Source organism: Coturnix japonica, chromosome 11, assembly GCF_054131305.1.
Source record: "Coturnix japonica strain WE chromosome 11, WE-NBRP24, whole genome shotgun sequence".
Lineage (NCBI taxonomy): Eukaryota > Metazoa > Chordata > Aves > Galliformes > Phasianidae > Coturnix > Coturnix japonica.
In genome coordinates, this window is record NC_140673.1 from 20,061,245 (window position 1) to 20,087,687 (window position 26,443).

General features: G+C 61.0%; 2 protein-coding genes across 4 annotated transcripts; one reads left to right on the forward strand and one right to left on the reverse strand.

The window, feature by feature from the left end:
* The first annotated feature begins 804 nt into the window (after nt 1-804).
* B4GALT2 (beta-1,4-galactosyltransferase 2) lies at nt 805-7,904 on the forward strand. The gene is made up of 7 exons (XM_015870237.2): nt 805-1,017; nt 3,543-3,903; nt 4,190-4,425; nt 4,514-4,704; nt 4,970-5,092; nt 6,390-6,494; nt 6,650-7,904. The coding sequence occupies exons 2-7, from the start codon at nt 3,588-3,590 to the stop codon at nt 6,798-6,800; spliced, it is 1,122 nt and encodes a 373-aa protein (XP_015725723.1). The 5' UTR covers nt 805-1,017; nt 3,543-3,587; the 3' UTR covers nt 6,801-7,904.
* Nucleotides 7,905-8,325: 421 nt separating this feature from the next.
* Nucleotides 8,326-22,348, reverse strand: SLC6A9 (solute carrier family 6 member 9). Of its 3 annotated transcripts, none has more exons than XM_015870240.2 (14): nt 22,139-22,348; nt 19,982-20,108; nt 13,418-13,574; nt 13,175-13,306; nt 12,353-12,605; nt 12,149-12,281; nt 11,742-11,876; nt 11,562-11,665; nt 11,256-11,493; nt 10,952-11,086; nt 10,514-10,613; nt 10,323-10,423; nt 10,040-10,210; nt 8,326-9,849 (listed from the first exon to the last, which is right to left on the reverse strand). In XM_015870240.2, exons 2-14 carry the CDS (start codon nt 20,009-20,011, stop codon nt 9,637-9,639), a joined length of 1,902 nt encoding a protein of 633 aa, XP_015725726.2. In that variant the 5' UTR covers nt 20,012-20,108; nt 22,139-22,348; the 3' UTR covers nt 8,326-9,636. The 3 variants fall into 3 exon arrangements, with proteins under 3 accessions (XP_015725726.2, XP_085368451.1, XP_085368448.1); XM_085512325.1 differs by lacking the exon at nt 22,139-22,348 and adding an exon at nt 20,364-20,483; XM_085512322.1 differs by lacking the exons at nt 19,982-20,108; nt 22,139-22,348 and having other exon boundaries at nt 13,418-13,719.
* Nucleotides 22,349-26,443: the final 4,095 nt, after the last annotated feature.

A 26,443-nucleotide genomic window follows, 5' to 3' on the forward strand; every position in this document is an offset into this window, starting at 1 on the left:
GGTGTTGGCAGGGCACCACGCCGCAGGCTTGCCCCTGAGGACTGCCATAGCATGGCAGTGGCAAGGTGAGCATACCTTGCACTCTCCTGTTTTAGCTGTGCTGCTTTGTACTTACTCTGGATACCTGCTGCTCAAGCATGGAGAAGAATCTTAAGGCGGACTCCACCTTGCCTCACGTAGGAGCTGCATCAATTGGGTGACTTGTGAGAAGAATGCCACCTGCTAAGGAGCCACAGAGGTGGAGGTGGGAGCAGGACAGCTGTGCCCTGGCTGGAGCGGGCTGCTGGGCACACGGCAGGAGCTGTTGGGTGCCGCTCCGATCTGTCGGAAGGTTTCCTTCATTGCAGACAAGGGGCTCGCTTGAGTAAGCAGCCATGCACAGCACAACGGTAAGCAAATGGACTGAAACACTGGAATACATTGGGTGGAATGGGGTGGCTGCGAGGAGGGAGAGGCTCCAGCCCCGTGTTACAGCCGGCAGTGGGCTGAGCACTCAAGGGAAGCACCCCAAGGGCCTTTAGCAGCACCGCTGTGATGGGCAGCGCCGGAGCACAGAGTAATACGGGGTGCTGGGGGACAGCCCCGCGGTGATGGGTGCGGGGCCTTTGCTGCGCAGCTCCCTATGAGGCTGCTACAACCCACTATGGCCGAGCAGAACCAAGGCCTGAACCAACAGCGTTGCCCCCGACCCCCCCGGGGCTCCTCCTTCCCTCCTCGGCCTACCAAGCCGCCTCACCCGGCCCGGCGGCGCAGGCCCGACCCCGGCGGGGAGGGGAGGAGCGGGGCGGGGCGACCCCGCCCGGTGCGGCGGCGGCGGGCGGAGCCGGCGTGCGGGCGCGGCCCGTCTCCCTGCGGCTCTCGGCGGTGCGGGGCGGCCCGGCCGGCAGGGCCCCCGCAGCCCCGGCATGGGCGCCCGCGGGACGGCGGCCGGGGGAGGCGGCGGGGGCCGCTGACCGAGCCGGGGCCGCGGGAGGAGCAGGAGGTGGCGGCGGTGGGGGACGGTGCGGGGCGGCCGCGGTGAGTGGGGCCTGGGAGGGCGGGGGGCGGCGGAGAGACACGGAGCGCGTAGGCCTCGCGACGGGAGGGACCCCGCTGCGGGATCCGGGGCGTGGGGGGAGGGCCCGGCCGCGTGGGGCCTGCGGGGCCTCGTCCCCGCACACGTGTGTGCCGCCCACGGGCTGTGCTGGGCGGGCCTGGGCTGCGGGGAGGGGGAGAGAAAAGCTGCGGGGATGGCGGGGGGAGCGGGTGTTGTCCAGGAGCGTGTCCGCACCGCTGCGGGAATGGAGGTGGGCGCTGATGGTCGGTGTGGCAGCGGGATGAAAAGTGCTGCCGGCGTCTGGCAGGGCAGGGCGGTAATAGTAATAATGCTCTGTATGGAGTAATGCGATATGAAGGCCTCATCGCTTAAGAGAGCTGAATGCAGCAGTAATGGCCATCAGCGCTCGGCTCTAAAAGTCTCTCTGAGTCCCTTCTGGGAGAAAATACAGGGCTATGGGCTCATTCCAGCCTTCCAGGAAGTTTCTATGTTCCCTGAGGACTACGAGGTTGAGGAGGGCTGGTTCACTGAGTGTTCCCTGCACTGTCCCTGCAGCACCAGGACTTTTGGGCCCCTCTGCTCCTCCTTCCAGCCCACAAATGCAGTTCGAGCCCTTGGGGTGCTGAGGGGAGAGGAGCTCAGCCCCCATGTCCCAGCAGCTCATGGTTGGCCTCATTGCCCCAGGCACTGGGGTGTGTGCTGTGGGAGAGGTGCGAGGGCAGGTCCCGCTAGTTGAGCTCGACTTCTCACAGCCTGTGTGGTGTAGGCATTGTTTTGAGAGTTACATCATGTTTCATAGCCCCAGCGGACCTTGTTTTTTGCCTGTTTGTGCTCTTGGCCTTCACAGCATCCCATGGCTGCAGTTGAGTGCTTCGCTTTTATTTGCACTGAGCCAGCCATCAGCCCTTACAGCATGGGGAGCATCGAGCTCCCCTCATGGTGTAAGCTCCCAGGCACAGGGGAGGGCTGCCCTAAAACCTGTCCCGCTTGTTCCTGGTTCTACCTGTTCCCCTCCACTTGGCTGTGGAGGTGCTGCTCTGTCTGCTGCACGGTGCCTGTCAGACCTGCCTCCCTCAGGGGATGCTGAAGAGAGTTTTCTGGCACTCAACCCCACATTGCATCTGGGGCTCCAGTCAATGTGGGGCACTGTGACCACAGGACAGATTAGGAGCTAACAGTGAACTCAGCTTTCCTTGTGCCCTGAGCGCACAGAGTGATTTCCTCGAGAGTGTCTGACTGTCAGGTCAGGGTCCTGTGCTGTGTGTGGGAGGAGCTCATTAGGCTTGGAGCATTTCCTGGCTCCTCTCTGCTTCCTGTGCATGCATTCTGGGGGACCCTGCCACAGCTCCCCAGCTGCTGGCCACCTCTTAGGGTCCATGCTGTGACATCCACCTGGCCCAGGGTCCCTCTGTGTGTATGTTCCTGATTTAGCAGCTTGCCCAAAGGAGGATTGCGGGCAGGGGCTGGAGGGCGTGTTGGGCTTGGTGCATTCCTCTCCAAGGCATGTGCTGCTGTGCTGTGAGTCCAGTCCTGGTGCAGGACTGGAAAGGACAGGATTGGGGGGGGGGGGGCTCATCTCGGTCTGGGTGCCACCTTCCCAGCAGAGCTCTGGCCTGGCTCCAGGTGTCATGTTGTGAGATAAGGAGACCCTGGCAGCTCCCTGGGCACAGTGTCCCTGGGGGCCCAGGCAGCAGGAGCAGACAAGAGAGGAGTCACTGCTGCTGTGTGAGTTGGACTCCCCTGGAGGTGGCAGGGACACCTTGGGGGCTGCCTGCCCAACCCTGTTCCATCCTGCCTGTGTCTGCCTGCAGCTGCTGGCTCTACTCAGTGCCCTGACAGCTGCTGCTTTCCCTCCCAGAGGCAGCTCTGCCGGCATGACTTCTGTTGCTGGCCCTATTTTGGAACCAGTGCTGGCTGGGGCAGCTGGGGGGGGAATAGGAATATGTGATGCCTTGGGCAGAGGGGGCCGGTGAGGGTACCCACAGTCCCCTGGGGACACCTCAGACCTGCTGTGTTTTCAAGTGTGACCATCTACAGAGACCCCAGCCTCAGTGTGGGCTCTTTGCAGCAACTCTGGGGCAATCCCCATTCTCTGCCAGGGAGCTGAGAGTGGGTCTGTCCCTTGGAATCAGATGGAACCTGCTGCTAGGGAACACCTCTTTGTGCTCCACCTCTCTGGGAGACGGCATTGGGTGCTGTGCTTATGTGAAGGCAAGATGGGGGACAGCATAGAGACTTGACATGGGTGCAGAGGTGTCCAGTTTGGCCAGGAACTGGACAGAGCTGGGGTCACTGCTACTCAGCTGGCTGGGCTCTCCTGCCTTATACTCAGGCGCTGGTTCCTCTTGTGCATTCACAACTGTGATTTCAGAGCAGAGGCTCAGAGCAAAGTCCTAGCCTCTTCATCAGGCTTAATCTGCCCTGCTGGCACAGGGGCTGAGGTCAGGTCTCACCAGCAGAGCGGAGCAGTGGCTGGCCGCAGCCTGACCATAGGGTGTCTCAGCAGGATTGGGACCGTGGCTGGAGCTGCCTGCCTCCCTGTGCCCAGAAGATGACCAGGTTGCTCTTGGGGGTGACCCTGGAAAGGATTTGTAAGGCTGTGCTGCTGCTCTGCCTGCTCCACTTTGTCATCATCATGATTCTCTACTTTGACGTCTACGCGCAGCACCTGGACTTCTTCAGCCGCTTCAATACCAGGAACACCTCTCGTTTGCACCCCTTCTCCAACTCCTCTCGGCCTAACAGCACGGCCCCCAGCTACGGCCCAGCTGGTGCTGAGCCCCCGTCCCCCAGCACCAAGCCCAACACCAACCGCTCTGTCACAGAGAAGCCTTTGCAGCCCTGCCAGGAGGTGCCCTCTGGCTTAGGTGAGATGTGCAGGGTGAGAAGGGGGAGTTGGGTGCTGTTGGGGGATGTCTACTGAACAAAGCTTCCTAGTGGTCCCAGGGTGGAGAAATCCAAGCATTGGTACCAACATAGCTGACAGCAGCTGCTGTTTGGGAAAGGTTTTGGGAATCCTTTGTCCTCGGCAGTGCCGGTGCCCCTTAATGTTTGCTCTGCTGGTCCAGCTGGGGGCAGCAGGTGGCCGTGACCTGTCCTGTGTCCTGTTCTTTGTCCTGTCCTGCTGCCATTGCTCTGCCCTCTCTCTTGCAGTTGGGCGTCTGCTCATCGAGTTCAGCTCCCCCATGAGCATGGAGCGGGTGCAGCGGGAGAATCCCGATGTGAGCCTGGGTGGCAAGTACACCCCCCCAGACTGCCTGCCCCGGCAGAAGGTGGCCATCCTCATCCCCTTCCGGCACCGTGAGCACCATCTCAAATACTGGCTGCACTACCTGCACCCCATCCTGCGCCGGCAGAAGGTGGCTTATGGCATCTACATCATCAACCAGGTGAGAGGGGTAGGGGTTATAGTTGGCAGCAGAGCTGTAGTGGACAATCTGCATTGCTGAGCTCTGTGCCATGTGTTCTTGTTCACAGTATGGTGAGGACACCTTCAACCGGGCCAAGCTGCTCAATGTGGGCTTCTTAGAGGCACTGAAGGATGACGAGGAGTACGACTGCTTCATTTTTAGCGATGTGGACCTCATCCCCATGGATGACCGCAACCTGTACCGCTGCTATGAGCAGCCACGGCACTTTGCTGTTGGCATGGACAAGTTTGGCTTCAGGTGGGTACCTGTGCAGCTGCAGTGTTTCAGGGCAGGGCTGGAATGGCCCTTGTGGGGTTGCAGCCAGGGATATACCCCTGTGCTTGTTGCCTGGGGCAGGCATGGGGTCAGTGGCTTACTTTGAGGACATGGGATGGCAGGGGGTGCAGAGCCCTCTATGAGAGTGTCATAGTAAGAGGCTGTTGCTTGTCTCTAGAACAGGGGTCCCCAGTGGGACTGATCCTCTTCCTCGTCTGCTCCTGATCTCTTTGCTCTCACTCTGCAGGTTGCCCTATGCAGGGTACTTCGGTGGTGTCTCTGGGCTGAGCAAGTCCCAGTTCCTAAAGATCAACGGCTTTCCCAATGAATACTGGGGCTGGGGAGGAGAGGATGATGACATCTTTAACCGGTAGGTGCTGCCCCTTGTCCCAGCCTTGGCTCAGAACTTGCTGGGCTGTGCTGGGACTCCCTGCTGAGCACAGCCCTGGTGCAGTAAGCAGCCAGGTGCTCCCTGTCTGCAGGGGACATTGCATGTTGGGTGTCTGCCATGCAACAGAGAGGAGTTCCATTACCCTCTGTGTGCTCCAGGACTGTGCCATGGATCAATATAGGCTGTGTGGGGGTGTTGGGCAGCACTTGGGGGTGAACCTGTCTGGCACGGTTGGGCCCAGCCTCCCCCTCTTGCTCTTTGTGATCAGCATACTGCAATTTCAAACCATGCAAGCAGGAAAGCCTGCCTGCAGGTGCTGTTTCAGGGCGGGATTAGGATATACAAAACTTGGAAGTGGCTCCGTAACAGCTGCTCAGCACCGGAGCAGGCACTTCTGCCTGCTGCCAGCAGGCTGCAGCAGATCCACATGTAGATCCTCCCATTTAATAGGAGCCAGAGAACTTCAGCATTGTTTTCAGCATGGCTCAGCAGCAACACACACATGCAGCTTGTGGCTTGTGGTGCACTACAGCATCTCAGGGTGGCATAAGCTGATAATCCTTTGTGAGTGCTGTGTGGCAGAGCATTTGTGGTTCCCCTCTGGACGTAAGCAGCCAAAATACATGATCCCAGATGAGGCAAAGTGCAGCATGCTGAGCTTTCTTGGAGATTTAGGCAGCCGTTAAAATGTGCAGAGGTCCCTGAGAGGGCTGTGTCACCACTTGGCTGCTCTAGCAGCTGAATCTCAGCTTGCTCACTTATCAGGCCAGAGGTGGTTGTGTGGGCTGGGATGAGGAGAGGTTTCTCCTCATGAGCTGGGATCTCTCCAGCTTTTTTACTTCCCCTTGGCCTCTCAACTTTACATGAACTATTCTAGGCGGAGATGATCTCTCCCCACCTGCTGGCTGCACAGGCAGGAAAAAAAGCAATTGAGGCCAAAGCCGTGCTGCATGAAGGGAAGGGCAGGGCTCTGGCATTTGGAGAATGTAAACAGCAGTGGCTTCAGAGCTATGGAGAAATAGCGGTGTTTGCTTAGCACCGGCTGACTGCCTGAAGTACTGGAGGTCTCCTGAAGCTGGTAGTGCTTTAGTCATGGCCTGCTGTTGAGTGAGCTACATCCTTGGCCGTGGGCACTGTTATAGCTGTGGCTTGGCGTAGCACAGCCTTGTTTCTCATTTAGCTCTGGACAGGTTTATTTTTAATGAGGGACAATGGGAAAATATCCTTCCCTGGTGTCCTAGTGGCACACTGATCCCCACCCGCTTGCATCCTCCAGGATCTCCCTGAATGGCATGAAGGTGTCGAGGCCCGACATCCGCATCGGGAGGTATCGCATGATCAAGCACGAACGTGACAAACACAACGAGCCCAACCCACAGAGGTGAGCTGGAGGGGCCGAGCCCTTGCTGTTGTACCTGTGGCTATTAGTTTGCTTTGCCCATGTCCCTGAAGTCCTACTGTGGGCTCACTGATATTGCTGCCCTTGCAGCAGCCGCCCCCTTCACACCTGCCTCATCCTGTTACTGTTTCCACCAGATTCACCAAGATCCAGAACACCAAAATGACCATGAAGAGGGATGGGATCAGCTCTCTGCAGTACCGGCTGGTGGAGGTGTCACGCCAGCCCATGTACACCAACATCACGGTGGAGATTGGCAGGCCGCCCCCACGCTTGGTGCGGGGTTAGTGCTTGCCCTGCAGGCAAAGCTGCATGGAGCTGGCGCTCTGTGCCAGGGCTTGCTGGACTCTGTGGATGTTGCCCCAGCCCCCGGGCAAGGACTGAACGGGGATGTCTTCTGCCTACTCTGCTGCCTTTTGGAGACGGCTGTGCCCCAGCCCACCTGTTGGTCTTGAGGATTTCTGCAGTCTTTTGTCCCCCCTGCCCCGACCCCTTTCCCCATCCCTACAAGTGTGTTTCCAGAGCCCCCATACTATGCGTGTTGGCTGAAGCACCCGTCTGCCCTGTGCGCAGCTCCCAGACTGAGCGAGGAGACAGTCCCAGCCCTGGTGAGGAGCCCCTTGCCCATGTCAGCTCCTGCCAGCACCCTAGGAGGGAAGGATGAGCCCCAATAGCACCCAGTCCCCACCGGTGCTGTGAGAAGCGGGGTGCAGGCTTCCCCCTTCGCCAGTGCTGGAGCTGCTACTACCTGTTTGAAGGCATGGGGAGTAGCCCAGGCCCCCACAGCAGGCAGGTTTGGACACACGGATGTGGCTCGCTGTCTTCCTCTGCTTTAGTCTGGTGCTCAGGGCTGGGTCTCAGCTCTGTTAAACAGCGACCTCTGGTTAGCAAACACCCCTCGCTGTGCCTCAGTTTCCCCAGGGCTGGCAGCCACGTCCTCTTTCCCCTCTCTGAAGGCAGATGCTGTGTGCGTGTCCCTGTTAACCCACACATGCACCAGCTCTCCCCACCTTGGGCAATAGGGTGACGTGAAACCTCACAGCCTCTCTTGGTCAGGGGGCTGCCCCGGGGCTCTCCACTCAGATGCTGTTTGCAGGCAGTGGGGACTGGCTGGCTCTGCTCTTGCTGCTCTCCAACTTACCCTCTTCAGCTCTGGGGCAGGGAGGAGAGGACAGGGCCATGCGGGGCAGGTGCCCCATCTCTTCCCACTTCCCCTCCTTGGGGCTGGGGGCCCAACCACCCCCCTGCAGCCAGCTGGAAGAGCTGGGCAGCAGGGACACTGGCAACTTTTGTACATTTGAATGTCTGACCCTTTTTTTGAGCGTACATTGAATGCAGCAATGGGTCGTAGAGACCTGGGATTTTGTATTTAATAAAAATTTCAAAACTTCACAGGATTCCTCGTGGGAAATCACCATGGGGAGGGGGTAGCTTCTGTCACCTGGGGAGGTTGGGATGGCACAAGTCTGCTGGAGATGCACGTGTGCCAGGTAGAGCACCTGGCTTTGTGGTGCCCGCTGGGCCAAGAGGTGGAAGTGAACAGCTTTGTAGCTTCAAGTCAAGGTGGGGCACAACCCCTGTATCTCTCCAGCTGGGGGCTATGGGACAAGGTCCCTGGTCCCTGCTTTCTGCCCTCCCCACCCTCAGTGCTGGCCCCTCCTTGGTGTCACCTGTCCTGCAGAGGGCCCTACTACCCATCCTGGCTGCTCAGTGTTACCCACCTGAGGGGAAAAGGATGCAGCCAAGGGAAATGATCTGCTCCTACTATCCCCTTCCCCGGGTCCCCAAGAAAAGGCACAGCATGACACAGACACAGGAATATAAATCTCATTAAAATCTAGGATACTTTAGAAGTCTACACCGGGAGAGACACTGGCACAGGCAGCGCTACCCAGGGACGCGCGCGTTATTGCTAACAATTAGAGGTGAACAGTAGCGTCGTGACACATGGGGCAGGGCATGGGCACCATGCAGGAAACCACACCACTCCGCCGCATCTGACGGGGGTCGGGGCTCGGGACAGGGCCACGGGAGCTGGAACATCCTTGCTGGGGCTCAGCGCCCTGCTGCCCTTCGCCGTATCCCCACCATGCTGCATCCCCGTGCAAGTCTCAGGGCACAGGGCGCACAGCGCTGGCTGGCAGGGGAGCGGCTGGGGTGGGAAGGGTCCCATCCTCCCCCAAACTGAGAGCTACAGCACTTGGGCTGTAGTTGGAAGACAGATTGAAAATCGCCTGGCCTTCCCAGCGCATCCTGCTCCACTAATACTGTTTGGGGACAAAGCGTACCCAAAAGATGGCTTGGAGCGAGTGGGCTGCCTCAGCCCTCCACACCTCCCTCGGTACCTCTCGCTAGCAGCAGCTGAGGGACAGTCCACCCTGCTCCCCCTTAGCACCATGGAAGGTCCCCAGCCCGCGCCAGGCAGCGGGGCCACCAGGCACCCACGCTGCCCATGGCTGAACCCAGCTTTGCTGGGACACCCGCAGCCCCCAGCACGGGGTGTGCTGCATGGACGGGGTTGTGCACACCCTGTGTGCGCAATGCACAGTGTGCCTCCTGCACAGCTGCAGGTACTGAGTGTGCGTGCCCATGTGCGTGGGGTATGTACTCGCCCACACGCACGCGTGCCTTAAGTGCTTGTACCGTGTGCGGCTGGTGCAGGCAGCGTGCTCACCCCATTCCCCCCTGTGCTCCATGCACCGCTGGGGGGTCCCTGCCGCATCACCCCCTGCCACCATGGCCCTGCGGGACCAAGCCCAGGAGATTTGTGTCCTATCCCAGGTACAGTGCCCCCATAGTGTCCCCACTCCCACCCGGTGCCCTCTCCACCTGCGCGGCCTGAGGGTGCCAGTCCCCTGCAAAGTGCCTCTGGCTCCCGGCCCTCCCGGGGCTGTGCCCTCTCCTCTCTCGTCCCAGCATCGCACATTAAGGTTACCGTAAACATGGGGTTTAACAAACGCCACAGAGGGGAGGGGGTTAACCGGAGAGGAGGTCGGGGGTCTCGGGGACGGTCGCTGAGAGCCCCCCGCCATCCGGTGCGGCCTGGAGCCAGGCTCCGCCAGCGGAAGGTGCGAAAGTGTCACCGCGCGGGAGGGGTTAGAGGGGGTGCGGGGACGGCGGGGGGTCACAGTCTGGAGTCCTGGCTGTGAGCAGAGCCGTTGCTGCCCTGTGCGGGGGACGCAGCCACGGCCTCGTTCCGTGCTTTCTCCGGGTGCAGGGGCTGCACCTCCAGGTGGGACTCGGTGGAGGGGCTGAATACTGGGGCGTAGCGCCCGCTGCGGTGCTCTGCCAGCGCTGGGCCCCAGTCCTTGCTTGCCTTGGTTGCGTTTTTCAAGCGCTAGAGAGAAACGGAGATGATGGGGGACAAGGTCAGCATCTCCATCACACCTTGCCCCAGCTGCCCCAGCAGCCCCCCTCCATCCCATGGGTGCTGCCTGCATACAGTGGGATGCTGAAAGCTCCAGGGTAAGGGACAGCCTTGTGGGTAGCCCCTAGGTGGGACATGGGGACCAGCCTCAGTCACCCACCTCCAGTAGTGTGTCCCCCTCAGAGTGACACACTTTGTAGATGGCGTAGATAGGGATGCAGATGACTGAAGAAAGTGCCATGAGGAAACCGATGCTGATGGCCCAGGTAGGATAGACGTACTCGTTGTAGGAAATGGGTCTGTACTGGATCACTGTGAAGACCAGGATGAACTGGGGAGGGACAGGCAGGATCAGCTGTTGTGGAGCAGCCAGCCCTGCTCTGTGCCCCCCACACCTGTGCCCCACCTCCCACAGCCCCATGCCCCCTGGTTGCGATGCTCACAAAGATGATGGCAGGTGAGATGAAGCGCCAGCAGATCTGGAAGAAGAGTGGCGGTGGGAAGCCCAGCATCATCTCAATGTCCTTAAAGTAGTTGCGGTGCCCTGTGGGGACAGGTGGCTGTCAGCCCCCATGGTGGGACCCTCACACATGTCACACCTCAAACTGCTGGCACACAGTCATGGGAGACCTACCGTAGATGTACATGATGGCAACACACATGATGCAAGAGATGACGACCAGGGAGAAGCTGGCAGCATAGTTGTCCATCAGCAGCAGCCAATAGATGCCCGCCTGCGAGAGGGATGCGTTGGAGTGGCACTTCCATAGCAACACCCTGCCTGGGTTCCACCGCAGTTGATATGGCAACAGTAAGCCCTGGGTGTCACTACCACCATGGGCTGTCATGGCAACAAGGCAATCACCAATAGCACTGTTATGACAATGGCCAGTTGCCACTGCTTGACATGACATGACTGGTGCCACCACGGTCACACAGCAACACCAGGCCACAAGAACCAAAAGCGGTGGTTACGGCAATGGTGCTGATTTAGTCCACTGTGTCAATATGGTGAGGTCACCATGGCAGTGGTGTGGGCCCCTGTCCCTGTTGGGACCTTAAGACACCCTACCTGTGTGGTGAGTGGGATGCCCAGCAGGAAGCCTGCCACAGCCACCCCCAGTGTCACAAAGGTCTTCCTGCGGATGATCCATTCATTGCCCACCTCATCCACAATGGCTGTGACCAGCGTCTCCAGTAGGCAGAACTGTGTGTGGGCAGAGAGAGCAGCATGTCAGCTGGGAACCACCACCCCACCCCCCAGCATATCACCCTGGCCCCATATCACATCACTCCATCCCCACCGCATCACCCTTCACTCATCACGTCACTCCAGCCCCACCACGTCACCTTCACCCCACCACCTTGTAATCTACCTGTGTGCCCAGCCCCAGGAGGATGAGCATGAAGAAGAAGAGGATGGACCAGAGTGGAGAAATAGGCAGTAGGGTGAGGGCCTCAGGATAGGCGACGAAGGCCAAGCCAGGGCCATGGTCAGCCACCTTGGAGATATCCACACCCAGGTGGTTGGCCATGAAGCCCAGGATGGAGAAGATGACAAAGCCGGCGTAGACGCTGGTAGCGCAGTTGGTGATACTGATGATGATGCTGTCCCTGTTGGAAGAGATGGGTCAGGTCCAACAGTAGGGTTGGAGAGCAGCGGAGGGCCGGGTGGCACTCACCGGTAGCAGTTGTTGTGGAACTTGTTGTAGGAGGCCATGGTGATGAGCCCACCCCAGGCGCAGCCCAGCGAGTAGAAGATCTGCGAGGCTGCATCACCCCACACCTGCACCCAAGGAAAGGGTCAGCACCAGCACCATGGCACAGACCCCTCACCCCCACCGCTCCTTGATCCTGCTCACCTTGGCATCGAGGATCTTGTCCCACTGTGGGGTCAGGTAGTACATGATGCCAGTGAGGGCCCCTTCCAGTGTGATGCCGCGCACGAAGAGGATGGTGAGCACCACATAGGGGAATGTGGCCGTGAAGTACACCACCTGTGGGGAGGGATCTTAATGCGTGGGGTCATGGGCAGGATGGGGCTCTGGGCCAAGGGTTGGTGTGGCTATGGACCATGGAAGGAGTGCCCATGACCACATGGGAAGAGCTGTGCCCAGAAGGGGCATGGCCACATCTGCATTGGGAGACACGTTCCCAACAGGGGAAGGGCTGCAAGGAAAGGATGCGCGGCCAAACACAGAGGAGTGTGGCTATGGGGGCACGGTCATGCCCAGAAGGATGCACGGCCTAGAGGGGGAGCAGGTGGTACCTTCCCCGAGGACTTGACGCCCTTGATGAGGCAGAGGAAGACGACGACCCAGGAGACACCGAGGCAGCCCAGGAGGGGCAGCCGCACCTCGCCCAGGTTCCCGATGTCATCTGAGAGGTTGAGCACGTACCTCCTGTAGGGGGGGACAGCGAGGTCAGCGGGGCTCCATCACCACTGCCCACCACCTGTTCCCAACCCCAGTACCTCCAGTACTCCTTGCTGGGGCTGGTGCGCTTCTGGGTGGCATTGAAGAGGCGGGTGAGGTTGACAGCAGCATGGCTGGAGAGGTTCCCGTCCAACACCCCCACGCAGTCAGGTGTGTTCCAGGCGTTGCTGCAGTACGTCCAGGGCAGCACACGCGTCATGGACACAAAGAAGTAGTAGAAGGCAATACAGATCACCACGTTGTAGTAGATCCCGATGTATGTGGACACCACCATCATCCCGTAGCCCACGCCTGGGAACAGCACCGGGGAGGGGTGAGCAGCACGGCACGGGCAGCATGGGCAGTCACGGCTGGGGGCGGGTGGCAATAGGGTGAGAAACATGCAGGATGCAGGGTCTTCCTTAGGGCATATGGGGTGTAGTGCTTGCAAAGCTGCAGGCAACCCCTTGTGGTCTGCAGAGCTGGAGAACAGCCATGGTAACTCAGGGGGCTGCAGGAGCCTGGACAGTGCCATGCTACAACATGGACGTGCACTGTGAGTTGGGCACACCATGGTTGCCCACATACCTCTACGGGGATGGCACGTGGCAGTCATATTTGGTGTGTGCAGGGATGTGTGGGGAATGCTGCAGGGAATGCTCGTGTGCAAGGTGTGCAGAGTGCCAGGAAGGCTGTGTGTGCAGGGGGTGCAGCATGCCCTGGGGGTTGCACAGGGAACAGTGTGTGTATGTGTGTGTGTGCAAAGGCAGTGCTGTATAAGGCACGGAGGGCAGCAAAAGCTGTAGGTGCCTGAGTGGGGCTGTACAGCGTGCAGGAGCTGTGTGCAGGGCACACACTGGTGGGGATGGGCAGCCCCTTACCTTTGAACATGGGGCTGACCCTCCAGACGCCGAGACAGCCCTGGCTGGCAAATTGCCCGAAGGAGAGCTCCATGAAGAAGAGAGGGATGCCACAGAACACCAACATGATGAAATAGGGGAACATGAAGGCACCTGGCAGGGACAAACCGCAGTGTGAGCACGCAGCACCCTGCACCCCCCAGCACAGCTCAACAGCCCCAGCCCCCTTGGGCCCTCCAAACCCCATCTCCCCATAACACCCACCTCCCCCATTGCGGTAGCAGAGGTACGGGAAGCGCCAGACGTTGCCCAGCCCCACGGCGTAGCCCACGCTGGTCAGCACGAACTCGATCTGGTTGCCCCAGTTGCCACGTTTGACGCTCTTGTCCTGCTTACTGCGCTCTCCGGGCACGGCGCCGTTCTGCGGAGAGATGCCATGGGGAGCCTCAGCTGGGGAGGGCACCCTTACTGGCCCCATTGGAGGGGTGACAGCCGCTGAGAGGGGCTGGGTGGCCCCCTGCATCCTGCCCCATCCATCCCCAGCATGGGCTGCCCTGTGCCGGCACCCCCCCACCATGCACGCACGGTGCCAAGGAGCGGGGGGGAAGCCCCCCCTGCCCCACGCCAGCCCCGATGAATAGCTCTCCCCGGAGCCCGGCTGCAGGGAAGGAAGAGCCTGCAAGTCATACAAAGCAGGCTCGGGCGCCTGAGCACAAAGGGACCTCTGTTCCAGTTCCCCCACCCCTCGCGCCTGACAAGAGGGGCCCCACTGGGTGGCCACTGCCCATGGCTGGAGGGGACCAACAGACCCCCTGGGCTGCGCCACGAGGTGAGAGCCCTAGGATGGGAGTGGGGTGCAGTGATGGCAGCACACGGAGGCTTCTCCCACCCCAGGAAAGATGTTCTGGAGCAGTTGCCATCCTGTGTGGGATGGACAACCCCTGAGCCCAGTGTTCCTTACCATAGGGTGCTGAATGGGGGGAGGAGGGGGGCACAATGATGGGGTGCAAGAATGGGAGCTTTGTGCAGGCTGTGACAATGCCAGCTCACACTGAGGACGATGACAACAAAAAGGACAACAAAGGAAATGGGTGCCCATCACATCCAGTGGAGATGGCACCCATGGCCGTGGGCTCACACCAACATCCTGGGCTGAGAGCAGGTGATTTCAGAGGACCACGATGCACCTCCAAATCCTCCCACCTCACCTAAAGCTGGACAGCGGGCATATGGGATGGGAGCAGCGTGGGGTGCTGGGTTCTGCACCCCCGCACGCCCCCTGCCATCTCCAAGCAGGGCCACAAATGGAGCCGTCGCTTCAGATCTGCTCACGCCGGCGGGGTGCGGGCAGCAGGCGCGGTGCACCAAACCGTGTCATTCGATTAGGGCCGGCGCAGGCGGGACGTGATGCCCGGCGACTCCGGCACCGCGCTGCCAAACAAAGCCATCTGCTGCGAGCGGGGCCTGCACGCGCCGGGGGCGGCGGGGGGGCTGCGGAGGCAGTGGGATGTACAGGAGTGCCATGGGGGTGATTTGGGGTCGGGATATAGGGGTGATATGCTGGCTGTGCCCAGCCAGGACACCGGAGTACCCATGCCCATGGTACCCCTCAGATGTCCCCACATCGCTCATTAGTACTGGGTGAAAGTACCTGGACCAGGGTGGGGGTTCTCTCATTGGGTCCTGGGGGTCCCCACGTGTGGGGTGGCACTGTCCCCACACTAGGATGCATTTGAGCAGGTTGATCCTATTGGGAAGCTCTGACAATGCCGCTGAGATGCCTGCACTAACAAGCCTTGCTCAGCTTAATGAACAGTGCAGCTGGCAGAGGGGGGGCAACACTCCAGCCTCAATGGGAACAGGTTTTAGGGGGGGTTGGAGAGGGGGAGGGTGCTGCATGAATCCAGTACAGCCAAGTGCCCAAAGGGGACCTCAGCCCCATCCAAAACCTGGAAGGTCTATCCGCTCTACTCCCTCTGTATGGGTGACCTTCACCCGCTGCCCCTATGGGGCACCCCAATGTTAAGGCACCTGACACCACTGCACTGAGAGCATTGGTCCTCTGGCACCCCACTCTGCAGCACAGGGCTTGGGCACACGTGTCCCCAATCAAATGACAGCCACACGTGTGCCCATGCATGCACACGTGTGCACACGCATGCATGCTCACCCATCAGCCCACTACAAGCACCCCCCCAGTCTAGGAAGGTTACCCTGTCCTTTACACTCATTAACCACCCAGCTGCATGGCATAAAGGGGCGACCCAAATGCCTGGAAGATGAACCTCCTCCCGACTTCACGCTGTAGGTTTGGGACGCTACGTGGGGCAAGAAACAGGATTCTACTTCCACCCCTAAAATTTTCAATGGATGTGCAGCCCCAAGTGCATACACAGAGGGGACCCCAGGCATTTGGGGTGCACAGGGCACCCTTATTCCCGGGGATGCATGGTTAAAGCATTGCTGGTTCCTACAGTGCGGGCACCATCCATCACAGTGCCTGGCACTGTAGCCTTTTTCATGCTAAGCAGCGCTGCTGCTCACAATGGCAGCTTGGCTGGGGTGCCCGGATGCCCCCCACTTCCCAAAGGGGCCATCCCTTCCTCTTGATTTATAGCTGGGAAGCCAATGGCTGCGGGGGAGTCCTTCCGGCAGCGGGCGTCACGTGGGGAGGTGTCTCTGTGGGGCAATGAGTGGAGGCAGAGCACCTGGGGACCTCACTGGATCTGTTTTGTGGTTTCCCACAATATATATTAAATCGTCTCCATGGGGCTATGCCAGTCCATGAGAAATGCCCATGAGGCACCTGCCTTATCAACCCCACCTGGATCGGGGTAGGGAGAGGGGGCAGCTTGTATCTAAGTGCCCTCATTGGGTGCCAAGGCTGCTTCAGTGCCAAGCGGGGTGTCAGACACCCCCCTGATGTCGTTAGTCTGACACCACTGCCAGGCTGTGTGGGGCTGGAGCTGCCAGAAGATATACAGAGCTCTTACTTGCTTACAGCAGCCACAGCAGCATTACTAAGGCTTCCCCAAGGATAAGCAGGGCAGCCCCCACCCTGGGGAAGGGTCTCCAGGGATGGAGTGACTCAGAAAAGGATCCCAGGAGCAGAAGGATGGAGCCAATGGGAAAGAGATTTTCTTGGTGCCCTCACCCACCAGCTGGGACTCCTGGGTGCCGATGGAAGAGGGGCACCCTATAACTACCCCAGGTACCCAGGCCCTGCTCTCACCTCCCCACTGACCTGCTGGCAGGGACGGGGTGTCCCCACCTGCCCGTGGCTGTCACCTGGGGGGCCAGGCAGGCCGGCTCCATGCGACCCCATCTTCATCAGCACCTCTGGCTCCTGCACAGCAGCAGCTGCTTGCCTGCGTCCCCCTGCCCGCTGCCTCCAGCACTTGGCATCACGTCCCACTCAGCCCCTTTGCCCACGAGCCATGTCCCCGCCAGTCAGGGGGGGCAGGAAAGGGAGGCACAGCGTGCAGCTCACATCCTGCTTAATGAGGCCTCATTAGTGGGGTCCAGCTGTTTGCAGCAGGCACGCTCCAGCAGGCAGAGCTGCCCTCCCTGCGGGATTCATCCTGCCCACGCAGCCTCTGGCTCCTTCCCACACCGCAGTGCTGGCCACGTCCCCTCACTGTCCCTCATGTGCTGGCTTGTTCCCATGCTCCCAGCCCCAAACAGATGTTCCGGCCCAGTTCCCATCACAGGGATGCCATTCAGCCTCATACACCCACCCCATGTGTGTGGGCACACCTGGGACCTACAGCCCAACATGGGGATGGGGCACTGGGACAAGCCTGCCCGATGGCACAGACCCAACCCGGTCCCACACCGCCTCATCCCAACGTCATCCAACATCATGGGGTCTCTACAGCCATCGTCACAAGGTCACTGCCCCGAGGGGGGACCATCTGCCTGGCAAGAGGGCTGCACCACAAGCCTCCCTACCACCCAGGCACCCCACAGCCCCACTGCTCAACCCTCAGCCCCACGCTGCCCAGGGTGGGCCAGGACCCTCAGCAAGGTGCTGCATCTCGTGGGGAGCCCCATGGCGATGCCCAGGGTGTCCCAGCTGCTCACAGCCCTGCACCACGGCTGGGGAGCACAGCCAAGGCGGCAGCAAGGCGTGATGGTGTGCTGAAGGCAGGGGGACGGGCGGGCTCTTTCAGGAGACCATCTGCGGTCCGGGCAGCAGCAGCTGCGGGCGCACACGTGAAAGGCACACGTGTGTGGGGCGGGCACTCGGCTCCCAACACTGCATCCTGCGCTTGTCCCCATCCCCATCCTGCATGGGATACTCCCAGGCCAGGGGATGACCCTCAGTGCCAGCCCTTGTGCCATGACCACATGTCTTTTTCTGAGCACCCTCTGTGTCCCCCCCACTCCACACAGTGTCCCTCAGTCGGTCGTCGCCAACATGTCCCATGCTGAGCCACAAGAGTCAGCAAGAGCAGACACCTGGTGGCACCTGCAGCCCTGTACCAGCTGATGGGAGCATCAGGGTCCTCTTACCCCCATAGCTCCTGGCCACCCCGACCCCAAGCCAGGCACCCAGGGTAAGGACAGCGCCTGGGGACCAACCAGGTGCCACCATCCCTTAGCCAGGCACTCCGCACTGGAGCTGCCTTCCTCCGGCCCCATTCTCATGGCACGGACACGATTCTCCTGGGGCGCTCAGGCAGAAAAATCCCCCGCTGGCCCCCCCAGCACTGCCCCTTGTTATTCCGGGAAGGGCTCCCACAGCCAAGAGCCACTTCCGCGGCTCCACACACTGCTGGCCCCCCTGCTTGGGACTGGCGGCACAGCGCTGCTGGGGGTGTCTGCGATGGGCAGGGCCCCTCCAGCTCCATAACTCCAAGGAGCACGGTGCCAGCCATGCCCCCCAAATGTGGGATGGCAGATGGCAGGAGCCCACCTGAGCCGTGCACCCTCACCCCCAGCCCAAACGCTGCCTGTGCCAGCAAAGCTGCACTGCAAGTCAGGAGCCACTGGCACGGCTGGAGCCCAGACAAAGTGCTCTGGCGAGAACAAAACAAAATGTCCTTAAAGGACAGACGGGGAGAGGCTGTCACCCCCCTGTTCGGCCACACAGGGATTGAACCAGCTGCTGGAGCTGCTCTGCATCCTATTGCCTGTCAGGCACCCACCGCCCAACGGCACAGCATTCCCGTCATACCAGGACTGCCAGGTAAGCACAGATCTGAAAGTACAGCACTGCTGCACATCCTGCAGCCGGAACACGGAGAGCTTCAGCCATCTCTGTCACCCTGTCCTCCCCCAGGGTGGGCACCCTGAGCCCCATCGTGCATCCTCCTGCCCCGGAGGCTGTGTATGGCACAGGCACAACAACATGATTGAGCCGTGGGACCCTGTCCCGTCACGGGAGCTGCACCTGCTGGCAGGGATTAGAGGGCAGGACCAGGGCAGCGCTTTGCCAGGCTGTTTGCACAGTGCTGGAGGCAGGCCAAGGAGATTAGCTCCCTTCCCCAATGACCCAGAAAGCTCCGTAGCCAAGGTCCTGTCCTGTAGCACCTCACCCCAGGGTGCTCACAGCTGGTCCAGCACAGGGATGGTCCAGCAGCAGGGATGCTCCCATGATCTCTGTTATCTTCCCAGTGCCACTGCACTCTGCATCCACCCAGCTAGCGATGCTCCTTGCTCCGCAAATAGGGGAATAGAGCCCGTGGGACAAGGCTGTCAGCACAACATGTGCCATGCCCTGTGATCACCCCTCTGTCCCCAGCACACCCTGGCCCCGAGGTGAGCTGGACAAAGATACAGCAGTAAGTCAAAGATTGATCACGAGCAGGTGGGTGCTCCTGGTGCCAGGCTCACCCCACTGCATCGCTAGGACTGCTACAGTGAGGGCAAGGGACGCAGCAGTGGCAGAGACACGGGGCTCGTGGCAAATGTCACTCACATGCAGGTGCACCGATGCAGCTCAATAAGGAACAGCAGAGCCCTGACTGAGCTTGGTGATGTCTTCTGCACCTCCTTATTCCTAACTGTGGCACAGCAGGAGCAGAGCTGGGGTCCTGCTGAGGGGCCACACCGGGACAAGCAGCATGGAGCCGCACACACACGCGTGCTGGAAGTGCCTGCTGGAGCATGCCGCTCCCCTGGCTCCCAGCTTCCCAGGGAAGTGCTGGCTATGGGCCCTCTGGCTGGAGCGTGCAGCTATTTCGGGAAGCCCCCCAGGAAGGGGAGGGCTCTGTGATCATGCTGGCACCACAGCTCGGTTCTCATCTATTGGGGAAAAGGCAGAAGCCCGGCCCAGTGTGCGCTCACCTGCCAGATGCAGGATGCTTGGGGCAGCAGAGCTCCAGCTCCCTGTCCTCATGACCAGACAGGGACAGCAGTGATAGTCATGGGGCCATTGCACTGCACACACCTGCACCTGGACATCAGAGCTGTGTGCATGGGGCTGAGGACAGAGGATCGGTGCCCAGCCAGACCTGGCTGTACCTACATCCTATCTCACTGTGTGCTCTGCCAGGCAGAGACACCAGCAGGGAGGATGCTCAGGGTGACAGCCCCGCTCCCTGCCACTGTAGGACCATGTGTCTGGACTCAAAGCATGCACAGCTTTCCCGCCTTCATGTGGAGAGCTGGGGCTGCTGATAAAGCAGCAGAACGCCTGAGCTGGGCGATAGCATCTCCAGGCACAGCAGGATGCCACACCCGGAGCCTCATGAGCAGCGAGCGATCGACCCTCAGCAGCACCGGCACCAAACCCAGCACCAAACCCCATAGCAGCCCTGGTGTCCCACTCCCTTGCTCTGGGTCCGGCGCAGGGGCTCCCAGTGCCCGTATCGCAGCACTCACCAGCAGCCCCTCGCTGCACTTCTCGGCCATCCCTGGAGGCTGGAGCGCGATGCCAGCTGCCCGCTGCTGGGTTCCTGTCTCTCCGTCACGCTGGCACTCACACGCTTCAATCCACTGTCAGAGCAAGCTGTGTAGAGGAGGGGAGAGAAAGCAAGAGGGACGTGACTGGTAGGGTGGGCACTTCCCCGCCCCAGAGCCCCCCCAACCTCCATCCGGGAAGCTATGTGCCAAGGGGGCTGCCCCATACCTGACTTCAGGGTAGTGAGGAGCGGAGCTGGGGTCCCTCCTCGCTCCCACCCCTCCAGCCCCTCCAAACCCCCCAGCACCGCCACCATCGCAGCTCCTAGGTCTTTCCCAATAAGTGGTTTAAAGATTTACCCACTGGGACAGACGACCTTGTGGGCAGCTGGCAGCTGGATGGGCTTTGGGACCCCTGCACGCTGTCCCCCAGCAAGAGCCGGAGCCGAAGTGGCTGCAGTGGGTGGCAGAGCCGGGACTGGGCGCTGAGCGGGGCCAGCACAGGGCTCAGCTGCCGCAGAGAACACAGATGGGAACCGATTGCCTTCTGCCCCGGTGCGTCGCGGGCACGTGCGGCACAGGGGGGCTGAGGTGTGGGCTCTGCCAGGGCCAGGTGCTGCTGCAGCAGGCGTGGGAGGGGATGCAGCCCCACAGATATTGCTTCTGTGCCATTCTTGGGGTGCTGAGGCTGGGGGGCACCTCGATCAGACCACCCCAGGTCACTTATCCACGCCACAGCGCCGATTTGTGCAGATCTCATATTAGCACCCCGTGCCCTTGCTGGCTGGGAAAGGACCCCCAGTCCAGGGGTCTCCAATGGGGGCTGAGTACCCCACACTGCTGTGGGTCTACAGCAATCAGCTGAGGGGCATGAGGCCCTGAAGCCATTGAGAGAGAGCGTGGGTGGCAGAGATAAAGGGCAGGAGGCCAGGGGACATGGGGCAAGCCCCCAGCCCTGGCTGCAGCCCCTCAGGCACAAGCAGGCTGCAGCTCACAGATACCACTGCCAAACCCCTCCCAGGGTGGACAGCATTTCCCTGGGGGGACAAAATACCGTCACTGTGAGGGGAGGGCAAGCCCTGCTCCCTGTGTGCCATGGGAATCTGTCAGAAGCGAGGGGCCAGTGGACAGATCTCCTTCCCACAGTTCACCTATCATCATAAGCCAAAGGCTGCCCACCCTGCAGCCCTGAATGCACCCCGGGAACCCGTCACCTGCCTGTCACCACAAAGGGCCCATGGGAAGAGCTGCCACTCCCCCAGGGGTCTGCCAGGCCCCGATAAGCCGAGCTGGGTGTCTGTGCAGATGCTGCGGTTCGCCGCTGAGCACCCCGCTAACCAGGCACGGCACCGGCAGGGATGCAGACCGCAGGGATGCCACCGTGCAGCATCCTCTGGGCACGGGGTGACCCAGGATGCTGTGACAGCCCATTGCGCCCATACGCCGACACGGGATGGTGTCACACGGGGTCACGTCGTGTCACCGCAGAACCCGGGTCACTCTCCCACGGGATGTGGCACCCGGGGCACCCAGCGCGGCCGCTGCCACCTGCGAAGCCCTTTCCGCCAGCATCATCCCCATCGCTGCCGGGACCCAACGGCGGAATACAGAGGCCGGCTCGCCCCGCACCCCGCATGGAGCCCCGGCCGCGATGCGATGCGCCCGGTGCGGCACGGCGGCGGCGGCGGGGGGGCCCGGTTACATCAGCCGCCACGTGGTGGCTGCTCCGCCGTTCCGCCGCCCCGCCCCGGCACATGCCCGTGGAAAATTACCGCCAGCCCCCGGCCCCGACACCGGCCCGGGCCGCCCCGCTCCCCGCCGCCCCCCCTCCGGTCCCCCGGCACATCGCCGGGCGGTCCCGCGCCGCCCCCGCTCCGGGAGAGCAACAGATGCGGGACCGCCCCGCATCCCGCTGCCGCTATCCCGACGCCGGGGCCGCTCCCGGTACCGATCGCGGTGTCCCCGACCCCGCTGGGCCCCACCGCCTCCCCCGGCCCCACGGCTTCCCCCAGCCCGACCGCCGCCCCCAGCCCCGCAACCTCCGGAGCCCCGCACTGGCGCGATCCCGCGCTCCCATCGCGGTTCTCTCGCTGCCACCGGGCCGAACCGAGCAATCGATGCCGAGGTGCGCTCCCTTACCGTGCCCATGCCGCCGCCCGGCCCCTCCCGCCGCACCGGGTGGGCCCACGGAGGCGCCGCCGCGCCGCACCCGGTCCGCCGCCGGTACCGATACCGGTGAGCTCCAGGCCCAGTGCCCGGTGCCACCGCCGGTGCTGCCGAGTTAATGAAAGTTTGGAGGTCGGTGGGGGCTGGCACCGCCTCTCGCCCCCGCCGCCGCGCTCCGCCTCCCGGCGCCTCCGCGCTCCCCAGCGGTTTGCTCCGGTACCGGCATCAGGGGTAGCGGGGGCACCGGGCACGCATAGACACGCGTGAACGCCCATGTACAACAATGCACATACATGTTGGAGCGTGCACACGCATGCACACGCGTGCACGTGGAGCCCTCAGGCTCGTGGGCCCCACGCAGGCTCATGCATGCAGACATGGGCATGTGTGGGCCACACAGGCACCGGCAGCCTCAGATGGGGCAAGCACACTCATGCACACGTTCACACCCAGCAGCACAGCACAGTGCTGCACACTGCAAATGGCAGTGGGAGCTGAGAGAGATGCATGCGAGCAAGTAGCGTGAGTGTGGTACAGACGTGTGTGCACATACGTGTGTATGTATGTTCCCTTTTAGAGTGTCCATGCATATGTGTGCTGCAGGAGCTGTGTGTGCACATCTGTACATGTGTACTTACGTGTGCATGTGTGTACATGCATCTATATGCATAGCATACATAAGTGTACTTATGCACACACATGCAAACCTCTGCGCCTGTATGTGTGAATACAAATACATGCACGGATATATATGCGTGTGTAGAAGCACATGAGTGTGCACACATGTACCTACTGACAAATCTCTCCATGTGCATGTGTGCACATGTGTGTGCAGCCAGCGCTCGCCCCCGCAGCCCGGGCTCACCAGATGTTTCCAGTAAGGCATGACGGGTTCGCCTGGGGCTGTCCCTTGCCCGGCCCCTCACAGAGGCCTCCCCTTCCCTTCCCTCCCCTTCTTGTAAGCTCCATTTAGGCTGGGATGGGTGTCTGCATCCCAGCACCCTGCCCTGCACCCTGGATCCCACTCGGCTTGCAAGGCCCCATGGAAACCCACAGCCTCTGCCTCAAAGCACAGCTGTACCACCCCCACATCCCCATATCCTCGCATCCCCCCTTCCCCATGTCCTCGCGTCCCCACGTCCCTGCTGGGGAGCATCCCTTACCTGGCCCTGCACTGAGCTGTGCTATCCCTGCAGGTCTCTTCCTGCTTAAGGAAATCCCCGGCACGGGATGGGGCAGAGGCAGGGCATCAGTGGGGTGTGGGCAGCAATGGGAAGGGGTTCCAGGTTGTCTCGTGTCTACCCAACACCCTGCACCCACACACTGCTGGGGGCTGCAAGGATGGGAGACGGCGCTTCACTTCGTCAATGCTTTCGTTTTGCAAGTGCAGCAGAGCTGGACCCACATCACCCATAGCAGGAAGGGGAAGGCGGCAGTGAAACCGGCGGGTGCTCAGGTCCTCCCACACCCTCACAGCACCTGCGCATGGCTGCTCCACACCAGACATCGTGGAGCCTGTGGGCAGCATCGCTCCTGGCTGCACCTGGATTCAAATGCAGCATCTCACATCTGGCATCCCACGTCCCAAATGCAGCATCCTCTGCCTGTCATCCTGTCGGAAGCAAGACCAGGATATAGCTCCCACCCCTGTCCAGTGGTGTGCAGGATGGGTGCAAGCCCTGACCTCTGCTCACATCCTCATTGCTCATCGCTCTCCACTAGGCAGGAATTTTCCTCCAAACCCCACTTTCTCCAGGCCCCCACCCCCTCCCACCTTTGCCATCCATCCTCTGGTCTGACCAGTGGTGGGAGTGGCTCCATAGCACCCCTCTCCTCTCCTCTCCTCTCCTCTCCTCTCCTCTCCTCTCCTCTCCTCTCCTCTCCTCTCCTCTCCTCTCCTCTCCTCTCCTCTCCTCTCCTCTCCTCTCCTCTCCTCTCCTCTCCTCTCCTCTCCTCTCCTCTCCTCTCCTCTCCTCTCTTCTCCTCTCCTCTCCTCTCCTCATCTCCATGGGTGCTGTCTCCTGGGGAACTGTGGTTGGGTGAATGCGGGCAGAGATCCAGAGGGGTGAAAGGTGTGGAGGAAATACCAGCTCCTGGCACCCATCAGCAGGTTGGGCTGGCCAAGAGGACAGCAGCTGTTGGAGATTTCCATCACAGCAGGCCTGCAGCATAGGGCTGCAGAGATCCCCTAGTGCTTGGAGCCATGGGGTGTCCAGGAGCTTTTGCTTGAGTTTCTGGGTGCCACACATGCAGTGGAACAAAGCACAGCTTCTGTGTGCTCAGCACAGAGATGGGCTGTGCATAACCAGGGCTGCTCCACAGCACACTCCCCCAGCACTGCCATGATGGTCCATCACCAAACCCAACCCCATTTCTTTTCAACCAAGCCTTGGAAGAGGCTCCCTGCTGCCCAGGCTGTGGGCTGGTAATCACACACTGTCATTCTGGTCCCCCAGCTCCCTGATGGACCCTGAAGAGGGACTGGGCAGTCAAGGAATGCACTCTGCCATTGGGATGGGAGACCCCCCAGCCCCCAGGGTGTGCAGATCCCATACGAGGCATCAGCAGCAGCATCTGACAAGGCTCTGTAACTGGGTGCATCCTCTCTGATGATGACACAGCCTGCTTAGCATCATCAGGAAGGACCTAACCAGAGGAACAGGGGAAGCCCCAGGGAAGCTCCTCTTTCTTCTCATCTTTTATTTCTGCCCTACATGTCCTCCTCATCCTGCCCAGCGCATGGAAAAGAGGTGCTGGCTCATAACAGCATGGACCCACAGCTCCAGAAATGGGATAAGAGCTGCCTGAGAGCGCCCAAACCATCCCTAATCTGCCACTTAGTGGGAACAGAGCTGGCATGGGGGGCAATGCCATCACCTTGAGCTGCCACCTCCTCACACCTCAGCTCCGTATCCTCACTGTGTTACCCTGAGCTCCACTCCCCTGCCTTGCCTCACCCTGCCTCGGGCTGTGCCAGCAGCTCACCCCCCGGGCTGCACCATTCAGCCAAGTGCTGCGGTCTGGGTAAGTGCCAGGCAGGCGAGTGCCGCGGGGCTGGGAGGAAACACCACGGGCACCCTGACGCCGTTGGTGTCCCCAGCAGCGCAGCCACAGCTCCTGGGGACTTTCCACTCGGTGTCTGCTGGTGGCATGGAAAAAACCCTCGCAGAATATCCAGGCTGCTCCAACAAACAGGGAGGTGTTTGAGCAACCCCCTGTGACACTCCGGGTTTCGTGGTGATGAGAGAAGGAGCCGTCCCACTGTGCTGCCCCTTGCTGCCCTCCCTACCTTGGCTGCACGCAACACCCAGCTTGTGTTTCACCCTGCAGACATGCACCCTGCGGGACTGCCCCAAGTGCAGACAAGGGCTGCATTGCTGGGAGCTGAAGTTTGGCTGAGGGTCCCACAGCCGCTGTTCCTCCTTCTGCCCAGCTGGGAGCTAAGAGCTGAGCATCACCCACACCAGCTGCAGCAAGCTGCCTTATACTTGGGACGTGGCTGTTTGCTGGGTGCAGGGTGCTGGAGACCCCCACAACCCAATGAAGCAGCCCTGTCCCTGCTGCAGCCCGATCTCTGCGCTGTAGCAAGCACGACAGCTGGGGTGCCTTGGGCTGCCCAAAATAGCTGTCCCTTCTCCCCCCGCTGCCTGGCCGCTGGCAGCTCTCCCAAGACAGCGCCCTGCGGACCTGGAGCAGCTGGACACGGCTGCTGCCCCGCTGCTGCACTCAGCTCATCACCCCGCTGCTGGCCGTGGGGCACCCCGGGGTGGGATGAATGGGCATTGCCCTGAGGACTGAGCACCAAGCAAAGCCCTGCCCCAGTGCACCCATGGGTGGGTGCCTGGCAAGGGTGCAGCCATGGAGGATGTTCAGCAATGCAGTTCTCTGGTGATGCCCGTCTCCTCTGCATCCTCGAGGCAGTGAAGAGGAATGCTCCTCCCATGGTGCTCCATCCTGTGTGACACAGGGCTTTCACTTCCCCATGGGACACGCACACAGAGCAGATATTCACGCAGCCCTCTCTGCCATGTCATGCATCTGACCTGTGCTGAAATTCCCTGTGGGGAATTTGGCCGAGCTGGAGCTGGAGCACAGCACCGAGTAGAGGGGATGCAGCAGCACTAAAGGAGGACTGGGAAGTAGCTTAACTCCCAGTGGTTCTGACACCCTGCTCCAGAGCCAGTGCTGGGATGGTCCGGCCCAGGAGATCTTCATTCCAGGAGTCAGTGACCTGTGTACCAGTTGCTCTGGGCAGGCTCAGACCCGTGCTGTGGGTTT